Source organism: Bufo bufo, chromosome 6 (genome assembly GCF_905171765.1).
Source record: "Bufo bufo chromosome 6, aBufBuf1.1, whole genome shotgun sequence".
NCBI lineage: Eukaryota > Metazoa > Chordata > Amphibia > Anura > Bufonidae > Bufo > Bufo bufo.
The window spans coordinates 132,753,556-132,781,548 of record NC_053394.1 but is presented as its reverse complement, the minus strand read 5'-3'; the positions used below and the strand labels follow the sequence as shown (position 1 = coordinate 132,781,548).

Genomic DNA, 27,993 nt, shown 5'->3' with positions numbered 1-27,993 from the left:
CGAACGAATTTTCCACTTTATTGTGTGAGATACAAAACCTTTCTAGAACAATGACACGGGCGTAATGATAACTAATGAAAAATAAGCGGCTGTGAGGAAATGTCCAATGGTCCACGCCAAAATGGCAGCGGACGTGTCTGGGCGGAGCGCTGAGAGCAGTGACGTCATCAAGCCGGTATGGCGTCTTTGTAGAAGGCCGGTAAGAATTACAACGGTTTAGAAGGGCTTTATTTACGTATATATTGTGTAAAATGTGCAGTTTTATAGTCAGGCACATGACGTAGAACGACTAGTCCTAGCATGTGCTGACAGCTTAAAGTGCTCCTTTCGAGGCAATCTCTGTATCTTATAAGTTGCTTTGAAGCCCAGACAATTGAATATTTGTGACCCTCCTAAACTGCTTGGGGGCCCAGTGTTCCTCCAGGTTCGTTTCTCTTATGGTTCTGAAATTCTGAACCATAATGCATTGCTGCATAGTCAAATTAGGTGACCACCACTGCCAGTAGCGATTTTATTAACCCCTCCTCCTCCTCCATTATTTTTAAAATACTGTATGGTTATTACTAAATGCTGCTCTTGACTAATTAGGGGAAAGGACAGCCCCTCGAAATCTAAGTTGATGAGTATCACGGTTCATTTTGATGTTTGCACCTACAGATCTGTGGATCATCTTGTTGCAGGGAACCATGGATGAAGAGAGTCTGGTCTCTGCTCTACAGACCTACAGAGCTCAGCTGGAGCAGGTCAAGATCAACCTCCATGGTGACGTGGACCCTTCACAGAAGGCGGACCTCCTCCAACTAGAGGGCGATTTACAGCAGCTCATAGAACTGACAGAGTCCAGCTTGTTGTCTGTACAAAAGTCCAACCTTCTATCTGCTCTGGGTGAACCATCATCCTCATTATCTCCTCAAGATGATGAGTATGAGGCCTTCAAGAAGGCAATCGGAGAGGTAAGCACTGATGGCCAACCTGTGGAGACTGCTGATCTTAATTCAGAGGAGGAAAAGGAAGTAGAGGAGGAGGAGGATGAAGAAGAAGAAGAAGAAATCAGCGGAATGAAAGTGAAAGCCCCTTATTACAGCACGTGGGGGACATTAGAATATCACAACGCTATGGTAGTGGGCTCAGAGAAGATGGAAGATGGAGGTGCTGGTGTTCGGGTTCTGTATCTTTACCCCACGCACAAGGCTATGAAGCCATGTCCATACTTCCTGGATGGAAAGTGCCTCTTTAACGAGAACTGCAGGTAACTGGAAATGTGCAAACCGACAAACCCCCACCCCTTCCGTCCCGCTCATATTGAGTTTCCTGTAAACTGATTCCATTGGGTGTCATTGCTGGATGCCCCTTGTTTAGCTGTTTGCAGTGGTGGCGTGTCTCTGCCTGACTAGGTGGCCACACCATTCATTGGTTTACAGTGGGCAATGCTGTGGTCTTCTAGTGCCGGGAGCTGAACTACATGTGGCTTCTGGCGTTGACTAGTAAAGGCTTGGCTGGGGGTTTTATCACCCTTTTTTTTTTTATTGTGCTTAGGTTTTCCCATGGACAAGTTGTGTCCATCAGTGAACTCCAGGTCTTTGAAGAGCCAGATCTTGGCAATCTAAGGATTGATACCCCCTGCCTTGCCAGGCACAATGATGGCATCTGGTACACAGCACGAATCACAGGTAAAAGCGAAGTCATGTCACAGCACAACCTAATGTCTGTGAGCCACACATTCATTGTCACCTCGGTCCCTCAGATATAGACGACAACTTCTACACAGTGAAATTTGACTCTGTGCTGCTGAAAGATGCGGTTCTAGAAGCCGATGCCATTATTCCACCTCTGCGGGAAACCGACAGTTCATCCTCGGATGACGAGGACTTAGGAGCGGAGGATTCTGGGTATGCTCGAGGTAAATGTGACCCTGTCTCTTGCTTTAAATAGGTTCTCCAGTTGTAAATAAAGCTTAAAGAGGACTTTGATGGCATATTACCGGAAATTGCTGCCAATGTCAGATAGGTGCAGGGCACCCAAAGTAAAGGAGGGGGCACAGTGCATGTGCTGTGTGCTCTCCATTCACTTCTATAGTTCTGAAAACAGCTGAGCGAGTATGCTAAGCTTTTTCCAGAGTTTCCCACAAGTGAACGGAGAGGGCATCCTGCAAGCGCAGCCACCTTTCCATTTATTTCTATGGGAGTTCCAGAAATAGCCTAGCAATTTTGGCACTCCCTTAGAAGTGAATGGAGGGCAGCCCTGGTGCGCCCTCCTTCACTTTAGGAGCTCCATTCTACAGATGGTTGTGGGTACCAGAGGTGGGACCTGCACCTATCTAACACTGGTGGCACATCATAGCAGTATACCATCAATGTTTGACATGGGCCAACCCCTTTAATCATTGTATGCAGAAATTTTCAGCAACTTTTATAATACCCTTTGTATTTCAGTTCCTTACTGTTTACAAGATCTTTGTTTGCTGACTCCAGACTCATACATTTTACCTGGACTGATACATTGTAAAAAATCTCTAGGAACAGAAGAGATATTTGTGCTGTTTAGGCTACTTTCACACTTGCGGCAGTGTGATCCGGCGGGCAGTTCCGGGCAGTACCCTCAGCTGTAAGAAGTATATGTGTATAGCCATTGGTTTTTAGTATCTCGGTGTGAACAAAAAATTATTCCCATTCACTGACAGGGGTAAACTATGTTAATCATGCAGTGAATGAAGGTGTAATCCGGGCTCTAGATCACCGCAGCAGCCACCGTCACTGGAAATTACACAGTGGATGGAGCTCGAAGAAGGAGAGTCTATCAGCTGTAAAATGGTCATGCAGCTCAGCTCCTATTGAAGTGTAATTTCTGATGTTACTGGCTGCTGATCGGTGGGGGTGCCGGGTGGCAGACCCCCAACAATCTGGTATTGGTGACCTATCCTAAGGAAAGGTCAGCAATATCTAGAGCCCGGACAACCCCTACAAGCTTCAGTCACATACAATTGGGCTACCCCTTCAAAGGGGTTTGACCGGCAGGATAAAACTTTTTAGAAAAGGGGCAGAATATGTTAAAAATAGGTTGAAAAAATTAATCATTCATCAATCAAGAATCATTGCATCTCGCAGTCTCCTGCCACAGCCATTCGGATATCTATCGGATCACTGCTCGTCCTCACTTCCTGATGCAATCTGGACACACATTAGTTGAGCAGGCATTTCTGGCTATTTCTTCTGTGTCGAGACTGGACCAGGAAATGGAGACCAAAAGGGAACCAGTAACAGTTTTGGCAGGCTATCAGTAGGGGAGTAATGCTTCATTTATTTTTTACCCATTCTGCCTCTTTTCCAGTGGACAACCCCTTCAACTGTTCATAGTCCGTCTTTCTACACATGTATTATAGACTCCTTTCTCTGTCTTGCAGTGTTCTTAGACAATGGAGAAGTTGGGGTTACACCCTGCAGTTCTGAATTTGGAGGATGGGAGGCTCATACTCGTGGGATAGGGTCCAAACTCCTGGCTCGTATGGGGTACGAGCTAGGTAAAGGTGAGTATTGTGGAGATGTACATTTATCTGGCCCTGTCCTGTAAGAGCTCTGTGTTATATATTGGCTGCATTTTTTTTTTTTTGTGCTTTCAAGGCACCTACTCAGGAAATGCCTAAATGACTATAAACAGTAAAATGTATCTAGTACAGCATGCTAAAAACTGCTGGATTATTGAATGGTATAAACCACTAATCCAGCAGTATAAACAATCGGATCACTATATATATACACACAAACACACATATATATAGTGGGGATTCGCTCGGGTAGTTAGGATTAGCGGGTGCAGCACAGAGGCAAAGTACAAGTTCTTGGTTCAAAACATCAGTGTTTATTCACACGTGAAGGCAAACACAAAAACGAAAGTTGCTTGATGATCGTTCACACACATGAAATGTTCATATACAAAACAGTCACCTTTTCTCCTGGGTGTTACTTCACACCCTGTTGGAAGTTCTGTTTTGTCAAGTCCACAGGCAGGCATTAGACGGCCTGTTCACTCTCACAGGGGTCTGAGCAGTCCAGCCCGGCTCTGGAACATGGGGAGTAGTCACCCACCCAGCACTTTGACTACTCCCAGTAAGAGCCGTCCCGGATCAGCTATTACAGCCATACTAAGTATCAAGGTGTCAAACAGCTGACACATAAAAACCGGCTCTTACTCCACCGAGGCCAGGAACCTCGATGACACGTACCTATCATCCACGATGATTCCTTGTACCTTCTTACTATATATATACACTGCTCAAAAAAATAAAGGGAACACTTAAACAACACAATGTAACTCCAAGTCAGTCACACTTCTGTGAAATCAAACTGTCCACTTAGGAAGCAACACTGAGTGACAATCAATTTCACATGCTGTTGTGCAAATGGGATAGACAACAGGTGGAAATTATAGACAATTAGCAAGACGCCCCCAATAAAGGAGTGGTTCTGCAGGTGGTGACCACAGACCATTTCTCAGTTCCTATGCTTCCTGGCTGATGTTTTGGTCACTTTTGAATGCTGGCGGTGCTTTCACTCTAGTGGTGGCAGGAGACAGAGTCTACAACCCACACAAGTGGCTCAGGTAGTGCAGCTTATCCAGGATGGCACATCAATGCGAGCTGTGGCAAGAAGGTTTGCTGTGTCTGTCAGCGTAGTCTCCAGAGCATGGAGGCGCTACCAGGAGACAGGCCAGAACATCAGGAGACGTGGAGGAGGCCATAGGAGGGCAACAACCCAGCAGCAGGACCGCTACCTTCGCCTTTGTGCAAGGAGGAACAGGAGGAGCACTGCCAGAGCCCTGCAAAATGACCTCCACCAGGCCACAAATGTGCATGTGTCTGCTCAAACGGTCAGAAACAGACTCCATGAGGGTGATATGAGGGCCCGACGTCCACAGGTGGGGGTTGTCCTTACAGCCCAACACCGTGCAGGACGTTTGGCATTTGCCAGAGAACACCAAGATTGGCAAATTCGCCACTGGCGCCCTGTGCTCTTCACAGATGAAAGCAGGTTCACACTGAGCACATGTGACAGACGTGACAGAGTCTGGAGACGCCGTGGAGAACGTTCTGCTGCCTGCAACATCCTCCAGCATGACCGGTTTGGCATTGGGTCAGTAATGGTGTGGGGTGGCATTTCTATGGAGGGCCGCACAGCCCTCCATGTGCTCGCCAGAGGTAGCCTGACTGCCATTAGGTACCAAGGTGAGATCCTCAGACCCCTTGTGAGACAATATGCTGGTGCGGTTGGCCCTGGGTTCCTCCTAATGCAAGACAATGCTAGACCTCATGTGGCTGGAGTGTGTCAGCAGTTCCTGCAAGACTAAGGCATTGATGCTATGGACTGGCCCGCCCGTTCCCCAGACCTGAATCCAATTGAGCACATCTGGGACATCATGTCTCGCTCTATCCACCAACGTCACGTTGCACCACAGACTGTCCAGGAGTTGGCAGATGCTTTAGTCCAGGTCTGGGAGGAGATCCCTCAGGAGACCGTCCGCCACCTCATCAGGAGCATGCACAGGTGTTGTAGGGAGGTCATACAGGCACGTGGAGGCCACACACACTACTGAGCCTCATTTTGACTTGTTTTAAGGACATTACATCAAAGTTGGATCAGCCTGTAGTGTGTTTTTCCACTTTAATTTTGAGGGTGACTCCAAATCCAGACCTCCATGGGTTGAAAAATTTGATTTCCATTTTTAAATTTTTGTGTGATTTTGTTGTCAGCACATTCAACTATGTAAAGAACAAAGTATTTTAGAAGAATATTTAATTAATTCAGATCTAGGATGTTATTTTTGTGTTCCCTTTATTTTTTTGAGCAGTGTGTGTGTGTGTGTGTATATATGTGTATATATATATATATATATATATATATATATATATATATATTTATCAAATGACAAGGCAGCACTTCCAGCTTTAGGTGGTAGGGTGAAGACCCCAAAACTTTAATCCCAGCAACGTTTCGGCCTACTCAATGAGGCCTTTATCAAGCTACATAACAGTGCATACAACCAGGTATATATACCCACAATTCAATACAAACCAATTACAATCAGTGATTACACACGTCATTAATCAAGTCACATGATCTCTCACCACATCATCACGTGACATTTGTGCGTGGTAAACATTTACAAATGAATCATACAAAAAGTATAAAAATTACAAAAGGTGATCAACCATAATTGCCATGAATCTGTGCATTCAAATTAATACATGGACATACATCCAGTTTATACAGGGTTTATGTCCCTTGCGTACATAACCCCAAAATGTACATAAAGTGCATATGTGCTCAGTGCATAATGAGTTAAAATCTTTTCTCCATGATGCAGCTGCATCATATCTAGACTTAAAAACAACATGATGAAGCTCACCGTCCATGGGCCCATAGAACCAGCCAGCGTTGGCGTCCCTCAGTCTGCAGTGCGCATGCTCCGGGCCAGACGTCACTGGCCCCGCCCCCGACGTCGCCGCGCACCTACGTGCCAGCTCCATGGACCGCAGCGTCATCCAATGGAGCGCATCGCAGGAACAACAGCACAGAGGGGAGGAGGGCCAGGTCATGTGACACGGCAAGCGTCACACAGCATCAGGGGGCGTGTTCAGTGTCCAAGGAGACATGAGATACATATCTCTATGTGGACGATCGCGGAAGTGCCAGAATAGATAATGGTGCACAACATTACATGTCACAATACATCTACAACCTCAATCTGCAGAGGGCGGACGGGGGGGAAAAAACGGCAATCAAACTCGGCCAACTGGCCAAAGGTGATCGCATCTTTTCCACCGGGTCCCCCACTGCAGTATTCATTCCTGGCGTGCAATTACAATGGGACAAACCCTTCCCATCTATCTGCACCGCATATTGTAATATAAGTGTATATCCACTCGCTATCTGGTTTGTTGCCAGTGTAATAACAAATATCAACTCATAAGGTACACTAATTATAGAATAACGTGTTGAGGTCAATAGAAATATTGCGCATCAGGTAGCCCACTTGGACACATATCCGCCACCTTCCATCAAGTCTCCTCACTGGTCACTTCATTCACTGGCGTGTTCAAGGGTCCATAGGCGGCTCCATCCAAAAAACAGATAAAGGGTCATTGGGCTCATCCAAAAGTTATCTGAAATAGATGAAAATTGTATCAACATACAACCGATGTGATAATTTTAAAAGGAAACAAGCACTGTTACATATCCCCTACACCGTAACAAGATGAACAAGGCCCCCCGTGTCTAGCAAGCTAACCGCAGATCTATTATCCACATAGTCCCCATCTGCATTGAGGCCATCAGGCTTCAATGTGTGTAACCTATGTATCCACATAATCTCACGTTGTTTAAGCAGCTTTTCCCTATTCCCTCCCCTTTTCAGTGGGGGGATATGGTCTATCACCCTAAATTTGAGGTCCTTCTCCCTGTGTCCAGCCTCAATGAAGTGTTTGGGCACAGGGAGATCTCTCCTCTTTTGGCGAATAGAATACCTGTGATAGTTCATTCTGGTCTTCACATCACAAATAGTCTCCCCCACATATAGAAGATTGCAGGGACAAGACAAGAGATAGACCACATATGAACTATCACAGGTTAAAAAGTGTCGTATGTCAAACTGCATATTCAGTACAGAGTGTGTGAATTTCTCACCCTTTAGCATATAGCTGCAGTTAACGCAGCTCAAACACGGATAACATCCGTATTTTTTACGACCTATATACGTCTGGACCTTAGCCCGATCACCAGCCACCTCTGCTCTGACTAACTTGTCCCTCAGGCTATCTGCTCTCCTGTATGACATTAGGGGAGGTACGGTGAATTCTTTAACCTTGCCAAAGTTACTACTGAGTATGGGCCAGTGTTTTTTAATGGCACCTGCTATTTTATAACTGTTGTGCACCATTATCTATTCTGGCACCTCCGCGATCGTCCACATAGAGATATGTATCTCATGTCTCCTTGGACACTGAACACGCCCCCTGATGCTGTGTGACGCTTGCCGTGTCACATGACCTGGCCCTCCTCCCCTCTGTGCTGTTGTTCCTGCGATGCGCTCCATTGGATGACGCTGCGGTCCATGGAGCTGGCACGTAGGTGCGCGGCGACGTCGGGGGCGGGGCCAGTGACGTCTGGCCCGGAGCATGCGCACTGCAGACTGAGGGACGCCAACGCTGGCTGGTTCTATGGGCCCATGGACGGTGAGCTTCATCATGTTGTTTTTAAGTCTAGATATGATGCAGCTGCATCATGGAGAAAAGATTTTAACTCATTATGCACTGAGCACATATGCACTTTATGTACATTTTGGGGTTATGTACGCAAGGGACATAAACCCTGTATAAACTGGATGTATGTCCATGTATTAATTTGAATGCACAGATTCATGGCAATTATGGTTGATCACCTTTTGTAATTTTTATACTTTTTGTATGATTCATTTGTAAATGTTTACCACGCACAAATGTCACGTGATGATGTGGTGAGAGATCATGTGACTTGATTAATGACGTGTGTAATCACTGATTGTAATTGGTTTGTATTGAATTGTGGGTATATATACCTGGTTGTATGCACTGTTATGTAGCTTGATAAAGGCCTCATTGAGTAGGCCGAAACGTTGCTGGGATTAAAGTTTTGGGGTCTTCACCCTACCACCTAAAGCTGGAAGTGCTGCCTTGTCATTTTATAAGTATATATCTTGGAGAAGGGGCCGGCCTCTGTGAGGAATTGCACCCAGTGCACAACGTCTGACTGTGCTGCTGCAATATTTGTGATTTAAAAAAAAAAAAAAAAAAAATATATATATATATATATATATATATATATATATATAAAAACAGACCCATTTATTGAAGTCAATGACTGCATGCTCTCCTTGGTCCCACAAGTCTTCAGCCTTGGGAGTAACCTTTGATGGTGGTCTTTCCTTCAAACCACACATCCAAGCCCTTTCCTGACCTCCTGCCACCTCAAAAATATCTCTCGGATCTGCACATTCCTCGACCAGGAGTCTGCAAAAATGCTTGTACATGCCCTCATCATCTCCCGTCTAGACTACAGCAACATCCTCTTCTGTGGCCTCCCATCTAGCACTCTCGCACCCCTCCATTCTATCCTCAACTCTGCTGTCCAACTAATCCACCTCTCCACCTTTTACTCCTGTCTCGTGTGTCCGTCTATCCCTTTACTGGCTCCCCAATGCCTAGAGAAGCTAGCACAAAACACTAACCATGACATACATGGCTATTAACAACCTGTCCCCTCTATACATCTGTGACCTGATCTCCTGGTACCTTCATACACGCAATCTCCGATCCTCACAAGACCTCCTTTTCTACTCCCCTCATATCTCCTCTTCGGACAATCGCCTCCAAGATTTCTCCCATGCATCACCTGTACTCTGGAACATATCAGACTCTCGCCTACAGTAGAAACTTTTAAAAGAAACCTGAAAACCCACCACTTCAGACCTACCATCTACAGTAAGCTGCTGTCACTATATCGCGGAATTACCAGCTTTACCCTCGCCTACTGTATCCCTTCCCCATCCTTTGTAGATTGTAAGCTCTCGTGGGCAGGATCCTCTACTTCTGTACCAGTTTGTAAATGATCTTGTTCATGCTTATCGTACTTGTTTTATGTATGTACACCTCTTTTTAATGCGTATAGTGCCATGGAATAAATGGCGCTATAATATTGTACGTATATACGGTACGGTATATATAATGGGTGATGAGAAAACTGCTTACCTTATACGGTTGTGCAATAAAGCAGTGACTTCGCTGTTACAAGAATTCAAAGGAAAGTTGGATTGTTGCTACTCTGCCCCTGGGTAATCAGGCGGTAACGCTTAGTATAATGCACACAGTGGCTTGGGCCCGCCCTTGGTGCACTTAACTGCTAATTTGCTTATGTATTCAAAGTACTTTTTCTCCAGGGTGAAGCAATGAATCGCAAAGTGAAGGATCTCATTACATTGAGCTGAGCTAGTCCTGCAAGACGTTGTACCTGGTTTAACATTGAACTTTATGGTGACTATCAGTGCCTGTTTCCTGCTTTTTCTACAATTTGGCTGCTAGCTCCAGCCAGGCACGTTGCTGTCAACGTGTACATACCAGCGCTGTACTGTCAGCACATCACTGCAGCACTGACATTAAGGTGTGGGCTTTGCAGTAACAGCACGGGCATGAGGAGCTTCACTATCTTTAGGAGATACTGAGTGCTGGACTCTTGTGTAAATTCCAGTTATGGGCCCTGATCTGTTGTGCATTTTCATACGTATACAATATTATCTAATGACCTTATAATCAAAATGAATGCTCATCTCATTGCCTTTAAGAATAAAATCAGCCTGAACCAAAATTCTATTATGTGGCTGAGGAAGCCAAGATGAGTTCATGGCAAGTTCAGTTTATATAAAAATAATTGTGAACATAAACGGACATTGTATTTAAAAGTTATTGCTAAGGATATGGGTTTATCTATGGGGAGTATACCAACTTCCTAAGACATGTCTGTCTGGAGGGAACAAGGTTGTTTCATGGATAAGCCATGACGTGATAAGGGTTCATATCCCTGAGGCACACCTGCTGTATGAGGTTCAATTTATATATTTATAATTATATTATATATATATATATATATCTCATAATATAATAATCACAGGTCGGCACTGCTGTATATGGTCACGGTGCACGAGTCTATGGGATGGCGTCCCAATGTAGAATCAATGAAAAAGACCGGCACTCGCTGTTGATAATCATACAAAGAACATTTCATGTTTAAATAGAGCGCCCAAACACAGAGAAATGACATCACACAGAAAACCACACCCACCAATCAGTGTTAAAACAAAAACATATGAGTTCCTTTAAATTCACTTTAGTTTGTTCCTTACTTCTTTCTTCCTTCATTATGTTCGCTGTAAATAATATATAGAAAAAAATCCATTTTCTTACAAAGGATATTTTTGTCAAAAAATTATTATTTTCATTATTTTCTTTTTTATTTTTTTATTTTTATTTTTTGTTTTAAAGTTTATTTGTTTTTAATTGCACTATTGCAATACTCAAAAATATAACATTATAGAAAAATTATTATCCTGAGAAAAATATTATTATACCAAGGTGATCTATCAGAGGAAGCTTTGTACATTATACTCCCGGTTGAGTCCGTGGGGCTCAATCGTTCGTAATCGATGTATCCAATAAGCCTCCCTCTGCAGCAATAACTTGTTCCTATCTCCACCCCGACGTGGAAGGGGTACACTGTCTATAATCTGGTAACGCAACTGTGCCACTGTGTGTCTATGTGCATGGAAGTGGAATGGTACAGGAAATAATAAATTTTGCTTGCGGATGGTGGACTTGTGGTTACTAAGTCTGTCTTTCATCCTAGTGGAAGTCTCTCCCACGTACAATAGACCACAGGGGCACTTTAAAATATATATAACAAAACGACTGTCACAGGTAAAAAAATTTTTTATAGGTATGCGTTCGCCAGATTGTGGATGTGTAAAGTGTGTACCCTTAATCACACTAGAGCAGTGTACGCAATTTAAGCAGGGAAAAGTTCCCATTTTAGGAGTAGCCAGTACTCTCTGTATAGGTGCAGTTTTACTACTTCCAATGTCAGCCCGTACTATCTTATCACATATATTTGTGGCTCTTTTAAAGCACATCATAGGTGGTAGTTTAAACTCCACTACTTGTGGGTACGACTTTGACACTACATTCCAATGTTTATTTATTATCCCTCTCAATCTCTGAGACCATGGATGATACTGAATTACAAGTGGAATCCGTGGTTCTTTTAGGGGCTTATCCTGTTGTTTTATCTCAACTCGGTTCCTTTGTTCTTTTAATAAGTAATCGGGATAACCTCTCTCCTTAAATTTCTGGCTCATTTCGTCTAATCTTTCCTTACATAATTCAGCTGTGCCCACTATGCGCTTAACCCTTTGAAATTGGGAAAAGGGGAGGGATTTTTTTGTGGCTGCTGGGTGGTTGCTAGTATACATGAGTAAGCTATTTCGATCTGTATTTTTTGTAAATAGATCCGTGTATAACCCACCTGTGTCTCCCTTAATTACCCACGTGTCTAGGAAAGAAATTTTTTGTACATCAAAATGCAGAGTGAATTTCAACTCAGGCCAGACAGAATTGAGGTGAAGAGTAAATTGTTGAAGGGATCGAACGTCGCCGCGCCATACGCAAATAATGTCATCGATAAAACGACGCCAGAATTTGCAGTGTTTTCTATAGAAATCATTAGTATAGACGAAATCCGTCTCGAATTGTGCCATATAACAATTTGCGTACGGCGGTGCGACGTTCGATCCCATCGCGGTCCCACGCCGCTGCTGATAAAAAGAATCCTGAAATAAAAAGTAATTTTGTTCTAGAACAATCCTCAATAATGTCAAGAAAAATTCACATTCTGCATTGTTGTAATGACTTGGTTGTAACAATGTATCAATTGCTTTCAGACCTTTCTCATGTGATATTGATGTGTATAAATTACATACATCAAAGGTAACAAGTAAATCATCTTTTTCTGAATGCAGAGTTTTAATTTCCTGCAAAAAATGCTCAGTATCACGCAAGTATGATGGAGACAATTTAGTAAATGGCGTAAAGATTTTTTCTAGAAAAATTGCCAAAGGTGAGAGGATTGAGTCAGTAGATGCCACAATGGGACGGCCAGGCGGTTTAACAATGGACTTATGTACTTTTGGTAACGTATAAAAAACGGGAGTAATTGGATGTTGGTTAACCAAAAATCCGCCCAATGTGGCATCAATGACCCCCTCCTCTATGGCAGCATTCACAACAATTTGTATCATTTCTTTGATGCGAAATACAGGATCATTCTGTAAAATCTGATATGTATCTGTATCATTTAGTTGCGACAAAATTTCTGAGACATAATATGCTTTATCAAGGACCACCAGAGCACCCCCTTTATCCGCTGGTTTGAATACCAGAGACTTATCCTCCAACAATTGATCAAGTGCACGTTTTTCCTCCAAAGGTAAATTGGATTGTAAATGCATATTGCCAGTCTTGCATTGTTGCAACAATGTCTCAACATCACGTTGCACTAGATTTATAAAAGTTTCAATAGGATGGTGTAGACGCGGAGGTGAAAATGTGCTCCTGATCTTCAGATTAAACATTTTAGCTGTTAGGGAACCAGTACCAGTCTCAGAATGAACGGATTGAGGGACCATGTGTTCTGAAGAAAAATGGGCCTTTAAACGTATATTACGGTAAAACCGTTGTAAGTCAGTATCAAGGTTGAAAGTATCAAGGCTTCCAGTGGGGCTAAATGATAAACCCTTTTGTAATAAGTTCATGTCGGCCACACTCAGATTTTTAGAGGACAGATTGAATACTAAGTTTTTGTCCTTACCTGGGACCTCGTGATCCGTGGAGCGTCTGCCTCGCCTATGATGGCGCCCGGCTCGCCTTGTCTTGGCTTGCGTGGTCGTCGGCCTAAAAAAGGCGCCCGATATCCAGTAGAGACGTCGCTTCCAGAGCCGGAAGAAGCCGAACCCACTCGCCAGTCTCTCATACGAGAGAATGGAACCGCGACACCTTTTGCGTCCTGCCACCTGTATACTCGGTGGTGCAGATAATCCTCTGTATCCCGAAGAAACTTGGATCGCTTTGTAGCTTCGATCCTGGAGCGGAGCTCGCTGCATTGTTTGTCAAGTTTGTCCTGTAGTGCGGTGAATTCTTCCGGCTTCAAGCAGTTATTCAGCTGTTGCTTAATGTTGTCAATGCTCTTTTGGCGTTCGTCAATGGCAACGGTCAGATGCTCAAGAGTAAGTACAATCAAATCCAAAGAGCATTTATTAAGTATTTGGGCAAAACGGGTGCAATAGTCCAAGTTATCGCCAAACAGAGTCGGCCGCAGTTTAACTCGGAGTCCTCGAGGTATTTTTTCAGTGCGGTGATATTCCGCCAATGTTGCGGCATGCAATTCTAATGAGATAAGCTGTTTCGCTTCCTTCTCAAGATCCCGACTTTTCAATTCACTTGAAGGAATTTTCAAAAAATCAGATGGGGCGGTGATCTGTGCCACAATGTCTTTCGCCGCATCATCCGTATAAGCAAAGGTATACATTTGATAATGGAAATTTAGCGTGCTCGTACCTGAAAGCCGTAGATAATATAATAATCACAGGTCGGCACTGCTGTATATGGTCACGGTGCACGAGTCTATGGGATGGCGTCCCAATGTAGAATCAATGAAAAAGACCGGCACTCGCTGTTGATAATCATACAAAGAACATTTCATGTTTAAATAGAGCGCCCAAACACAGAGAAATGACATCACACAGAAAACCACACCCACCAATCAGTGTTAAAACACTTTTCCCTGCTTAAATTGCGTACACTGCTCTAGTGTGATTAAGGGTACACACTTTACACATCCACAATCTGGCGAACGCATACCTATAAAAATTTTTTTTACCTGTGACAGTCGTTTTGTTATATATATTTTAAAGTGCCCCTGTGGTCTATTGTACGTGGGAGAGACTTCCACTAGGATGAAAGACAGACTTAGTAACCACAAGTCCACCATCCGCAAGCAAAATTTATTATTTCCTGTACCATTCCACTTCCATGCACATAGACACACAGTGGCACAGTTGCGTTACCAGATTATAGACAGTGTACCCCTTCCACGTCGGGGTGGAGATAGGAACAAGTTATTGCTGCAGAGGGAGGCTTATTGGATACATCGATTACGAACGATTGAGCCCCACGGACTCAACCGGGAGTATAATGTACAAAGCTTCCTCTGATAGATCACCTTGGTATAATAATATTTTTCTCAGGATAATAATTTTTCTATAATGTTATATTTTTGAGTATTGCAATAGTGCAATTAAAAACAAATAAACTTTAAAACAAAAAATAAAAATAAAAAAGAAAATAATGAAAATAATAATTTTTTGACAAAAATATCCTTTGTAAGAAAATGGATTTTTTTCTATATATTTACAGCGAACATAATGAAGGAAGAAAGAAGTAAGGAACAAACTAAAGTGAATTTAAAGGAACTCATGTTTTTGTTTTAACACTGATTGGTGGGTGTGGTTTTCTGTGTGATGTCATTTCTCTGTGTTTGGGCGCTCTATTTAAACATGAAATGTTCTTTGTATGATTATCAACAGCGAGTGCCGGTCTTTTTCATTGATTATATATATATCTCTGTATGGTATATTTAGTTTACAACATATGTTAATCAATAATTCATATAATGTGTTATCTATGTGTAACAATGTATTGATTTATATAGATATTATACCATGTATTTATCATTTAGAAGTTATTGTAGAAGGTACAGAAACATTGAAGTAAGTTTGTTAATTGGATTTCTGAGAAGAGTAAATGTTATTTCAAAACAATAGTTATTCATGGATGTAGATAAGTGAAATGCACAAGTTCCAATGCCAAGCATCAAAGCCGTTATATAAAATTTTCATCAAGTCAACCTATATTTCAAAAAGATAGGAGAAGACAGTCAACTCCAACAAGTCCAGGATATAGGTAGTTAAGTGTCAGTAAAAGACCTTCCTCAATGATGTATATTAAGAAGGTCAAATAGGTCATGTGAACATATTATTAGATATTTAGTTTTAATGCTTAAAAGTTGTGATGTTCATCTGCAGTACCTCAGTGCCATCTGGAGGCAGATGGACAATATTATATTATTTAGCATTATTTGTTCTATACGATATTAGGAGTTAATATGACCTCATGGTGTTATTAGCATGCAAATACACCCACCTTACCTGATTGGGAATCCCTAATCTAAAGGGGATGATTCTTAGATAAGGGGGGGAATAATTACTCGTGTGCGGAGCAGCAAGAGAGATCCATAGAGATCCATATTAAGCCATAGATCCATCCATCCATTCATTCATTCATTCAATCAATCAAAAAGAAAACTTTACCAGAAGAAACTTGGATTATTTTTTGGATTACTAGGAAAGTTCTTCAGAACTGGTCCCATCTGAACTCTGTCTACCTTTGACCTGGTAACATATATTTTGTTTACTGCTCGTGATATTAATAATATATTTCGCTCGGTATATAGCCAAGAGTTCCCATACTGTGGGAACATATAGTGTTAGGTGCCTCCATAATGCTGATTATTCTCTTAGTAAAGATGCCTATTGTTAATGGAAGATCTGACATTATTTGAAAAGAGGACTAAAACCCGTGGAAAATTATTTTCCATAGTCTGATTGCCGAGCTGAATATTTTATCATATTAATATCATATATTTTTGATTGTCAAGGGGTAACAGTTATTTTCCTGTATAATCCGTGTTTTATTGCTATAGCCTGTTTGATAAACAGAAGATCCTAAGTTTCTCTTGGTATATGAGTCTGTTTGTTAAAAGTATGACAATGCTGATCAGATAGGGGTGTGTTAGCACCACCGTGTGGTACATTTTGGGTATTATTTTGTAACTTTATAATTTGTTTTGCAATTGTATTGATTTTATATTCTTTGTTTTTATAATAAACGATTATATATTTTTGCATATACAATTGTCCCTTTGTTTCACTGCTTGCACAAATCAAATTAAGATACTTGATAAAAAGAACTTAGAGGCGTGTTTATGTCCGCCCGAAGGATAATATAATTTTTATGGGTTTTTTTTATCCTCTCTTTTATATGAAGATTCTTTTTATATTGAAGATATATGACAGATCATATATTTTATCTATACTTTTTAGGTCTTGGGAAGAATTCTGAGGGTCGAGTGGAGCCAGTTCAGGCAGTGGTGCTACCTAAAGGCAAATCCCTGGATCAGTGCTTAGAATTGCAGCAGCGAAAGGTGAAAGGGGTGAAGCCCCTGTCCAAAGCCAAGAAGAAGCGCCAATCCAAGCCACCAAGAGCTGGGAAGAGCACCAGTGCTACACGCAATATATTTGACTTCTTAAATGAGAAACTGGAACACAAGTCAGTTCCTAGCCAGGTGGCCGAGACCAGCATCGAGAGGAAAGGCAAAGAAATGTATAATGCCAGCAAGGACAGCAAGCGGGCATTGAACATTGCAGTAGCTCAGATGACAGAGAAGATCCAGCAGAAGCAGAGGGATATTGGGAGGATGGCTGAGGCTCTGGCACGTAACGTGGGGAGGTAAATCAAAATTATTAGCTTACAGTATATAGTATAAATGAGAGTGTGGCTGCTGGTAATCGCATGGCATACTTGCCAGGGACCCTTGGCTTGTAAGCTTGGCACGTCTGCCAATGTGTATGCCAGGTCATTGTAATTGTCATGATGGGTACAGAGTGACTGGGTTTAGAAATGCTATAACTTCACATTGCTCCTGCAGCAGAGGTAAGTTAATACACCCATTGGTCCTTGGGTGGGCTTGCCCAATACATTGAATTGGCACTTTATTATAGACACCCATCTAATAGCACACTGGACAGCCTTGGTCTTCTAGAACCACAGCAGTTCATGCTGGTATAGATTCTACTAGGTGTTGTATTGGTTCCCGCAGACAGGATTACCTCATCCCAAGAGAGGCTCTATAACAGCCATCAGCAACCCCCGGCACTCCAGATAGTCTGAAACTGCGACTCCCAGAATCCTCCATTCACTTGTATAGGAGTTACAAGAACAGCAGAGCAAGTGTACATGCTGGGGGTTGTAGTTTCACAGCAGCTGGAGTGCCAAAGGTTGCTGACCCCTGTTCTGTAGGATTAAGATCTGTGGACTGAATAACAACTCACTGTCATGGAACCAATCCATGACTATATGACCCTTGTGGCTTGGTGCATTATTCTTCTAAAAGTGTCGTCCTGCCATGGAGTAAACCGATGCCAAGAGGGGATGAAGTTGGTCCTGGCTAGTCTAGCACTGATCGCTCGATTTTCCCACTCTAATGTCTAATGTCAATTCATACTGATCCACTTTTAGGCTAGTTTTACACTAGTGTTGGTGAGAACCTGTAGTCTGTTTTTTTTCTCGACATATTTGCCTGGTTGCGACCGGATCTCTGCTGGTCCCAATTATAGTTAAGCAATCATGTAGTCCTGGGGACAGGGGAGAGACTGGTGTAAAGGATTGTCTCAATTGGATACAATTGTAATAATCCCTCATCTGTGAAAAGTATTATGTCTGTACAGACGTGCACTCCCAGCAATCAGAGATCTTGAAAATGGTGAGAAATTGAAACAGAAACAGTGGCGTACACACCATGGAGGCAGACCATGCGTCTGCTATAGGACTTTAGTGCAGGAAAGGACTAGGGGGAGCCTCCATTGAGTGCAGTGGTAACTGTATAAATTCCTATGCGTTAAGCTTCCCCTAGTGGTGGCTGCAGGCAGACAGTTTTATCATGTACAGTAGCGATTACCAATCGAGCTGGTGTCAGAACATGCCAGGGGGTGCCACGATATTGCGTTTAGGAAAGAATAAGCGTTGCTTTTCCTCGGTCTGGGCCTATTCATTGTCCTGACACTGAATTCATCTGAACATTGTATGCGGCGCGGCACATCATAATCTCCTGACGCTGATAGGCGTCAGGATATTCATTGCCAGTGTGACGTGGGGCAGGGTGTGCGTGTGCAGTTCGGGAGGGACCATGGAGGTAAGTATACAGTGAGGAACAGAAGTATTTGAACACCCTGCGATTTTGCAAGTTCTCCCACTTAGAAATACTTTGTAGGTGCATTCCCACTCTGAGAGACAGAATAAAAATAAAAAAAAAAGGAAATCGCATTGTATGATTATTTTTTTTAAGAATTTATTTGTCTTGCACTGCTGAACATGAGTATTTGAACACCTGAGAAAATCAGTGTTAATATTTGGTACAGAAGCCTTTGTTTGTAATTACAGAGGTCAAACGTTTCCTGTAGCTCTTGACCAGGTTTGCATACACTGCAACAGGGATTTTGGCCCACTCCTCCACACAGATCTCCTCTAGATCTGTCAGGTTTCGGGGCTGTCGCTGAGCAACACGGAGTTTCAGCTCCCTCCAAAGATGTTCTATTGGATTTAGGTCTGGAGACTGGCTAGGCCACTCCAGAACCTTGATATGCTTCTTAGGCTACATTCACACGTCCATGGTGTGTTGCGGACCCGCAAATTGCGGGTCCGCAACACACCAGCCCATCACCCCCATAGAAATGCCTATTCTTGTCCGCAAGCTGCAGACAAGAATAGGACATGCTCTATCTTTTTGCGGAGCTGCGGACCCAAAATCGGGGCCGCGCTCCGCAATTGCGGCTGCAGACAGCACACTGTGTGCTGTCCGCATCCATTCCGTCCCCATAAAGAATGAATGGGTCCGCACCCATTCCGCAAAATTGCGGAAAGGATGCGGACCCATTTTGCGGACGTGTGAATGGAGCCTAACGGAGCCACTCCTTGGTAATCCTGGCTGTGTGCTTCTGGTCGTTGTCATGTTGGAAGACCCAGCCACGTCCCATCGTCAATGCTCTGACTGAGGGAATGAGGTTGTTGCTCAAAATCTCACAATAAATAAATGGCCCCATTCATCCTCTCCTTAATACAGTGCAGTTGTCCTGTCCCCTTCGCAGAAAAGCACCCCCAATGATGTTACCACCCCCATGCTTCACAGTAGGGATGGTGTTCTTGGGATGCAACTCATCCTTCTTTTTCCTCCAAACACGACAAGTGAAGTATAGACCAAAAAGTTCTACTTTGGTCTCATCTGACCACATGACTTTCTCCCATGCCTCCTCTGGATCATTCAGATGGTCATTGGCAAACTTCAGACGGGCCTGGACATGTGATGACTTGAGCAGGGGAACCTTCCGTGCAATGCATGATTTGAAACCATGATGGCGTAGTGTTCTACCGACAGTGACCTTTGAAACTGTGGTCCCAGCTCTCTTCATGTCATTGACCAGCTCCTCCCTTGTAGTTCAGGGCTGATTCCTCACCTTTCTTATCATCAGTGATACCCCACGAGGTGAGATCTTGCATGGAGCCCCATTCCAAGGGAGACTGACAGTTGTCTTTAGCCTCTTCCATTTTTTAACAATTGATCTATTTTCACCAAGCTGCTTGGCAATAGCCCCGTAGCCCTTTCCAGACTTGTGGAATTTTGTCTCTGGTGTCTTTTGACAGCTCTTTTGGTCTTGCCCATGGTTGTAGTTGGCGTCTGACTGACTGTGGGGTGGACAGGTGTCTTTAAATAGCTCAGACAGGTGCTACTAAGTTAGATTAATGAGTGGAGTAGAGGAGGACTTTTTAAAGGCACAGTAACAGGTCTTTGAGAGACAGAATTCTTGATGTTTCTCAGGTGTTCAAATACAGTCCTGATCAAAAGTTTAAGACAACTTGAAAAATAGCAAAAAATCATATTTAGCATGGCTGGATCTTAACAAGGTTCCAAGTAGAGCTTCAACATGCAACAAGAAGAAATGGGAGTGCGACAAAACATTTTTTGAGCTTTCAATTTAATGAAAACCACGAATAAACTGAAACAGGCTATTTTTCAGCTGATCAAAAGTTTAGGACCACACCTCCAAAAAAAACATAACCCCTCCCCCAAAACAGAAATCCAACTTCCAAACATGAACTCAGTAATGAGTAGCTCCGCCGTTATTGTTGATTACTTCATTCTTGATGCAAGCGTTTCCATGAGGGGAGTGGGAACATTTCTCCAAGTGGTGAAGACGGACGCACGAAGGCCATCTACTGTCTGGAACTGTTGTCCATTTTTGTAAACTTCCCTTGCCATCCATCCCCAAAGGTTTTCAATTGGATTTAGATCAGGGGAACACGCAGGATGGGCCAAAAGAGTGATGTTATTCTTCTGGAAGAAGTCCCTTGTCCTGCGGGCATTGTGTACTGTAGCGTTGTCCTGTTGAAAAACCCAGTCGTTACCACACAGACGAGGGCCCTCAGTAATGATTGAATGCTCTCTGCAACATCTGGACATAGCCAGCGGCCGTTTGACGCCCCTGCACTTCCTGAAGCTCCATTGTTCCACTGAAGAAAAAAAAAGCACCCCAGACCATTATGGCGCCCCCTCCACTGTGGCGTGTAGAAAACATCTCAGGTGGGATCAGAGAATAAAACTTTCTTCCACCTTTTGAATGTCCCATGTTTGGTTCTCTCTTGCAATGTCCAAACGAGCAGTTCTGTGGCGTTCAAGGAGACGAGGTCTTTGAAGACGTTTTTTGTTTTTGAAGCCCTTCAGTCTCAGATGCCGTCTGATGGTTATGGGGCTGCAGTCAGCACCAGTAAGGGCCTTAATTTGGGTCGAGGATCGTCCAGTGTCTTGACGGACAGCCAATTGGATCCTCCGACTCAGTGCTGATTACATTTTTTTGGGTCTTCCACTTGACTTTTTTGTTCCATAACCCTCAGGATCATTTAAGAAGTTCCAAATGACTGTCTTACTTCGTCCCACCTCAGCAGCGATGGCGCGCTGTGAGAGACCCTGCTTATGCAGTTTAACAACCCGACCACGTTCAAAAAGAGAGAGTTTGTTTGCCTTTGCCATTACAACGTGTGACTACCTGACAGAAAATGACAATGAATCCACATCTTTGCACAGATTTGGCCTTTTAAAGGCTTGTGGTCCTAAAATTTGGATCAGCTGAAAAACAGCCTGTTTCAGTTTAATCGTTATTTTCAATTAATTGAATGCTCAAAAAATGTTTTGTCTCACTCTCATTTCTTCTTGTTGCATATTGAAGCTCTACTTGGAACCTTGTTAAGATCCAACAATGTAAAATATGATTTTTTTTGCCATTTTTCAAGTGGTCTTAAACTTTTGATCAGGACTGTACTTATGTTCAGCAGTGCAAGACAAATAAATTCTTTAAAAACCATACAATGTGATTTCCTGTTTTTTTATTTTTTTATTCTGTCTATCAGAATGCACCTACAATGCACCTACAATGTGAATTTCACACCACTCCATGATTTCTAAGTGGGGGAACTTGCAAAATCGCAGGGTGTTCAAATACTTCTGTTCCTCACTATATATTGTTTTTTCTTAGTTATTTTTTTATCATCTGAAGTAAATTTTTTCCAGCTAGAAATTATATATACAGTCCTGATCAAAGGTTTAAGACCACTTGAAAAATGGCAAAACATCATATTTTACATTGTTGGATCTTAACAAGGTTCCAAGTAGAGCTTCAACATGCAACAAAAAGAAATAGGAGTGAGACAAAAAAAATTTTGAGCATTCAATTTAATGAAAACAATGAATAAACTGAAACAGGCTGTTTTTCAGCTGATCAAAAGTTTAGGACCACATGCCTTTTAAAAGGCCAAATCTGTGCAAAGATGTGAATTCATTGTCATTTTCTGTCAGGTAGTCAAACGTTGTGATGGCAAAGGCAAAAAAACTCTTCCTATTTGAACGTGGTCGGGTTGTTGAACTGCATAAGCAGGGTCTCTCACAGCACTCCATCGCAGGTGGGACGCAGTAAGACAGTAATTTGGAATTTCTTAAATGATCCTGAGGGTTATGGAACAAAAAAGTCAAGTGGAAGACCCAAAAAATTTTTATCAGCACTGAGCCGGAGGATCCAATTGGCTGTCCGTCAAGACACTTGACGATCCTCAACCCAAATTAAGGCCCATACTGGTGCTGACTGCAGCCCCATAACCATCAGACGGCATCTGAGACTGAAGGGCTTCAAAAACAAAAAACGTCTTCAAAGACCTCGTCTCCTTGAACGGCACAGAACTGCTCGTTTGGACTTTGCAAGAGAGCACCAAACATGGGACATTCAAAGGTGGAAGAAAGTTTTATTCTCTGATAAGAAAAAATGTAACCTTGATGGTTTCCAACGTTACTGGCATGACAAGCAGATCCCACCTGAGATGTTTTCTACGTGCCACAGTGGAGGGGGCGCCATAATGGTCTGGGGTGCTTTTTCCTTCAGTGGAACAATGGAGCTTCAGGAAGTGCAGGAGCGTCAAACGGCCGCTGGCTATGTCCAGATGTTGCAGAGTGCATTCCTCATGACTGAGGGCCCTCGTCTGTGTGGTAACGACTGGGTTTTTCAACAGGACAACGCTACAGTACACAATGCCCGCAGGACAAGGGACTTCTTCCAGAAGAATAACATCACTCTTTTGGCCCATCCTGCATGTTCCCCTGATCTAAATCCAATTGAGAACCTTTGGGGATGGATGGCAAGGTAAGTTTACAAAAATGGACAACGATTCCAGACAGTAGATGGCCTTCGTGCAGCCGTCTTCACAACTTGGAGAAATGTTCACACTCACCTCATGGAAACGCTTGCATCAAGCATGCCGAAACAAATTTTTGAAGTGATAAACAATAACGGCGGAGCTACTCATTACTGAGTTCATGTTTGGAAGTTGGATTTCTGTTTTGGGGGGGTTTAGTATTTTTTTGGAGGTGTGGTCCTAAACTTTTGATCAGCTGAAAAACAGCCTGTTTCAGTTTATTTGTTGTTTTCATTAAATTGAATGCTCAAAAAATGTTTTGTCTCACTCCCATTTCTTCCTATTTTCATGTTGAAGCTCTACTTGGAACCTTGTTAAGATCCAGCCATGCTAAATATGATTTTTTGCCATTTTTCAAGTGGTCTTAAACTTTTGATCATGACTGTATATATCTCATGGGGGTAATAATGATATTATAGTGTTTATTTTTTTATGACATTTACGTGTAAGATAGGAGTGTCATGTTTGTTTGCATTTTAATGCATTACTTGTTTTAAGAAGTATTTTTTTTTTGTGTTTTGTAAAAAAAATTATTAATTATTGGAGGGATACCCTAAAATTTCCCAAGGCTGAAAAGGTTGAAAAACCCTGACCTGCAGTGAGAAGTAAGACACGAGCTGTTTGGGGTTATTTATCAGTGTATTTCTGCCAGATGTCTGGTGTAAATACATTGAGAAATATGGTGTTCGGGGTGAGGCATTTTGCTGTGGGGCCCTATGATATCTGTACACCACTGAACAGAAAGTATATTAGAAAGTCACAATTGTTATTCCATTTTAGTCCATAAATTGGTCTCTCCGAGTAGTAGAGGAAATGATGCAGCAACATGGCCAAGGCATCTTTTCAACTTGTCTCCTTGATCTTCTTGTAGAGACAGCGTCGTAAGCACGCAGTTGGAGTCCCGCCTCTCCAACGCTCGCTCTGAGCTTGCAGATCTGCAGCGGCAAGAGAAGATTCTGCAAAAAGAGCAGAACAAGGCGGACACACACAAGAAAATGACTAAGTTCTGAGCCTGTGCAGCGCGTACCTACTCCTGATATTGTATCACCTATGTATCATTATGTATATTTTTCCTTCCCCCAACTGGACTATTATATTTGCTTTTGTGACAGAAAAAATAAATATTTTTGTTATACATACTCTTCAATGAGAGTTTTATACTGGGGCGTCTGGTGCCTACACCTGTGTATGTCTTCTACCCACCTCCCCTTTCCTTTCGATGTCATGATGTTGAAGTCAGGGAGTGCCACACCACATTAGCTTCCTGTGAGGGAGTCTGTATTCCTCACTGACTCTTCTTGTACTCATCTTTTTAGCATTTTGCTCTTCTTCTTGCTCCTTCTGTTGCTTCCCTGTCTAGCTCTGGTGACGGTGCGGTGGTCTCATCGTCTAGTCTTTGTTATATCTCCATATCTTCTGCATCTGAAGTTAATTGCAACAGTATACTCCATCTTGCTGTCTGCCTCGCTATTCTTTGTCCGTTGAGAGTGTCAGGATACTGGTCAATGTGAAAGAAGAAGCCAATGGCCCAAGGTCCTCTGTAAAGGTAAGGATACTAAGAGGAGTGGAAGTTATGGAATTAAGGAGGGGTTTACAATAGTAGGACCTAGCACTGGTCGGTGCTTACTGCTGTTTTGTTAGCTCCCTTTTCTTCAATCCTCTTCAGTGTTTTTGGAAAATCCAGTATCAAGGCCATATGATCATGGTAATTGCCTTTTAACTTTGCCCTATATGGTCCAATTTCTGAGGCCATGATAGTATTAAGCCATACTTGACCAACAATGGCAGGAGGCCCATTCAGACACCAATTAAACAGGTCTTGTCTCTCCTTTTCAGTAGAGTGAACACTAATGGATTTTTTAAAAACCATTGCCTCCAATATAGAGATGGTTGCACAATTGGGGCCTTTAGGGGCCTTAACCTCTGGCCTCTCACTGATGTGATTTTTGGCTGCCTCTTTAGATGTTGTCATTGGAAAGCCCCTTTTAAAAAGGATGAGAGGAGATTATGGTGGTTCTTCTAACATTCTCCATGTTTTCATAAGTCTTTAGTTTTGGAGAACTGGTGTTAGTTCAGAACATTGAGGACTGGTCTCAGGAGAATGCATTGTTTTGTGGGGGGTTGTGGTTAATATAGGCAGGCCCAAGATGGGAATTAGAATACCTCTGTATAAATTGGCTGAAACTCTTTGGTATGCCATCTGGGTCTCTTACAGGTACATAATGTCAACTACTGCATTGGTACTAGGTAGCAGGCACTAATGGCTGCCTTTTCTGTGCCTATGCGGGTTGTCTCCCAGATTTTCGTAGACTTTGACATATAATTGTGGACTTGTATAAAGAGCTACACTTCTTATCCCTCACCAATCTATATGTGTGTCTTCAAGGGGTTGTTAAGGATTAGAAAAAAACGCGGCAGTTTTCTTCCAAAAACAGCGCCACCCCTGTCCATGGGTTGTGTCTTGTGTTGCAGCTGGGAGTCAATAGGGCAGAACAGTTATACCCCACACAGCCTGTGCACAGAAGTGGTGCTGTTTTTAGAAGAAAATTGTCAGGTTTTTCTAAATCTGGACAACCCCTTTAACTTTAATTCTGGCATTCTCTTTATGAACTATGAATCTCTGGATAAAGAGTGAGATTCCTTACATATAGAGGGTGCGGGAGTAAAATAAGAAAAGAAAAAGACACCTGAATGGCATATACAAATACATATTCTATGAGTGCAGATGTATTTGCCATTCAGGTTGTGTGGAAAGCTGGGTGAAAACCCCATACAAGTGGACTCCAGGGACTTGTAAGACCAAGTAGCAGCACCACTGCACAGACAGGACTGAGTCAAACCACCAACTGGTCTTTAACCTGTAGCTCTTGCGACACTACAACTCCTAGCAGCACCCTGGGAGTTGTAGTTTTTCAACAGCTGGAGAGCCACAGGTTGGCGACCACTGTTTTGTGGAAACCATGATGAGCACTTAATTTCAATGAAAGAGGCGGTATTGGGCAAAGATCGTATTAGTGAAACGTAGGTATTTGCGAAACAACATATGTACCCAGCTAGTGTCCGATAGTTTTATTCAACACTAATGTTCTTTTCTATATTAGACGTTTTAACAGAATTGAATAAGGATTTAGTTTTATTATCTATATATATATATATATATATATATATATATATATATATATATATATATATATATATATATATGAGCTAGGACCCGTAAAGGGACTTTTTGGTCTTTTGACCGCTATTTTCTTTTGGGTATTGGGCAAATGTGCCACAAGGGAAAAAAACAAGCCACTGAGCCCAAACAGATAAAATCCATCCCTTCAACTGGTAAAATCTGCTGTGCTAAACCACATGTGCTGCGAACCGGCACACCTGCATCTGCACAGGATGTGGTATAACAGCACAGTGCAAGAACACTGCAGACTCTGCTACGCTGCGCGCCTACAGCTGACAGCACAAACTGGAAAGGATTTTTAAAAATCATTTGCCCCTCTAACCTCATTGCCGATGTTTGCGTTTCATATTAGACTTTAATGTGGCTCCTTTATTTTATTTTTTATTTCCATAGTTACTAAGTCAAGGTTGCCCCTATGGCTCCAGGTCTTGTCACCTCTGAATCTCAAGGCCACCTCCTTACTCCCCTATGCTCTGCAGCTGGACTACTTCTGCTGCTCTGCAGCCTCTGCACACTCTGCAAAAGGAGGTACGTCTTCTATCATTATATAGGATACTAATAAGGGTTCTGGGAGGCAACCAGTATGGTCAATACAGCTCCTATAGAGTTGTCACCCAGGTTTGCCAGGCAGCATGCACTGCATTCGGAAAGTCTTCAGATGTTTTCACTTTTTTACTGTTTATGTTGTGGGCTTGTGTTAAATAAAAAAAAGGTTTTCCCCATCATTCTGCACTCAGTACGCCATAATGACAAAGTGGAAACAGAATTAACAAAATTGTATTTATTGAAAAGGAGAAACCATAAGTTTTTTTTGTAGTCAGACCCTTAGTTTAAGCACCTTTGCCATTGACTACAGCCTTTAGTCTTCTTGGTTATGATAAAAAAAAAAGGCCAGAAGAAGCGTAATATACGCAAAACGTCCGTCGCCTGTCTGTGTGGAGCACCACGCTTTGCCTGCTCCGTATGCCTTTTACCTGAATAAAGTAAAGATTGGACCTTCTTGGTGAGTGCCGTCTCGTATCCTCTAACTGTGTGCACTTCTTCTTGGTTATGATGCCACAAGGTTTCTACACCTGGATTTGGGGATTTTCTGCCATTCTTCTCTGTATATCCTCTCAAGCTCTATCAGGTTGGATGGGGAGCGTCGCTGGACATCCATTTTCAGGTCTCTCCAGAGATGTTCGATAGGGTTCAAGTCAGGGCTCTGGCTGGGCCACTCAAGGACATTCACAGAGTTGTCCCTAACCCACTCCTGTGTTGTGGCTATGTGCTTAGGGTTATTGTCTTGTTGAAATGTGAACCTTCAGCCAAGTCTGAGGTCCTGAGCACTCTGGATCAGGTTTTTATTAAGAATATCTCTCCTTTGCTCCTTTCAGCTTTCCCTCAGCCGTGACCAGTCTCCATGTCCCAGCCACTGATAAACACCCCCGCAGCATGATGCTGCCACCACCATGCTTCACTGTAGGGATGGTATTGGGCAAGTGATGAGCAGTGCCTGGTTTCCTCCAGGCATGATGTTTAGAATTAAGACCAGACCAGAGAATTGTATTTCTCGCAG

The 27,993-nt window shown here is 42.8% G+C and overlaps 2 protein-coding genes across 5 annotated transcripts in view; both read left to right on the top strand.

Moving 5' to 3' along the window:
• Positions 1–101: 101 nt before the first annotated feature.
• ZGPAT (zinc finger CCCH-type and G-patch domain containing) lies at positions 102–24,361 on the top strand. Of its 2 annotated transcripts, none has more exons than XM_040439103.1 (7): positions 102–199; positions 681–1,249; positions 1,537–1,670; positions 1,745–1,900; positions 3,401–3,523; positions 16,789–17,194; positions 24,126–24,361. In XM_040439103.1, the coding sequence occupies exons 1-7, from the start codon at positions 107–109 to the stop codon at positions 24,262–24,264; spliced, it is 1,620 nt and encodes a 539-aa protein (XP_040295037.1). In that variant the 5' UTR covers positions 102–106; the 3' UTR covers positions 24,265–24,361. The 2 variants fall into 2 exon arrangements, with proteins under 2 accessions (XP_040295037.1, XP_040295038.1); XM_040439104.1 differs by having other exon boundaries at positions 148–199; positions 658–1,249.
• A 156-nt stretch (positions 24,362–24,517) lies between these two features.
• Positions 24,518–27,993, top strand: part of LIME1 (Lck interacting transmembrane adaptor 1) — a 35,726-nt gene continuing 32,250 nt past the window's right edge. The window contains exons 1-2 of one of the 3 annotated variants that reach the window (XM_040439106.1): positions 24,518–24,800; positions 26,829–26,963. In XM_040439106.1, coding sequence (XP_040295040.1) covers positions 26,851–26,963 — 113 coding nt within the window. In that variant the 5' untranslated portion in view covers positions 24,518–24,800; positions 26,829–26,850. Of the gene's footprint in view, positions 24,801–26,826; positions 26,964–27,993 lie in introns of those variants that run through there. The other 2 variants (XM_040439108.1, XM_040439107.1) reach the window with 2 other exon arrangements.

What these genes read in the sequence shown, in the direction of transcription:
- ZGPAT (XM_040439103.1), top strand. Translation starts at nt 107, where the DNA reads ATGGTCCACGCCAAAATGGCAGCGGACGTGTCTGGGCGGAGCGCTGAG. An exon ending in CTCTTTAACGAGAACTGCAG is followed by an intron (nt 1,250 to 1,536) that starts GTAACTGGAAAT and finishes TATTGTGCTTAG; the next exon opens with GTTTTCCCATGGACAAGTTG. An exon ending in GGATTCTGGGTATGCTCGAG is followed by an intron (nt 1,901 to 3,400) that starts GTAAATGTGACC and finishes TCTGTCTTGCAG; the next exon opens with TGTTCTTAGACAATGGAGAA.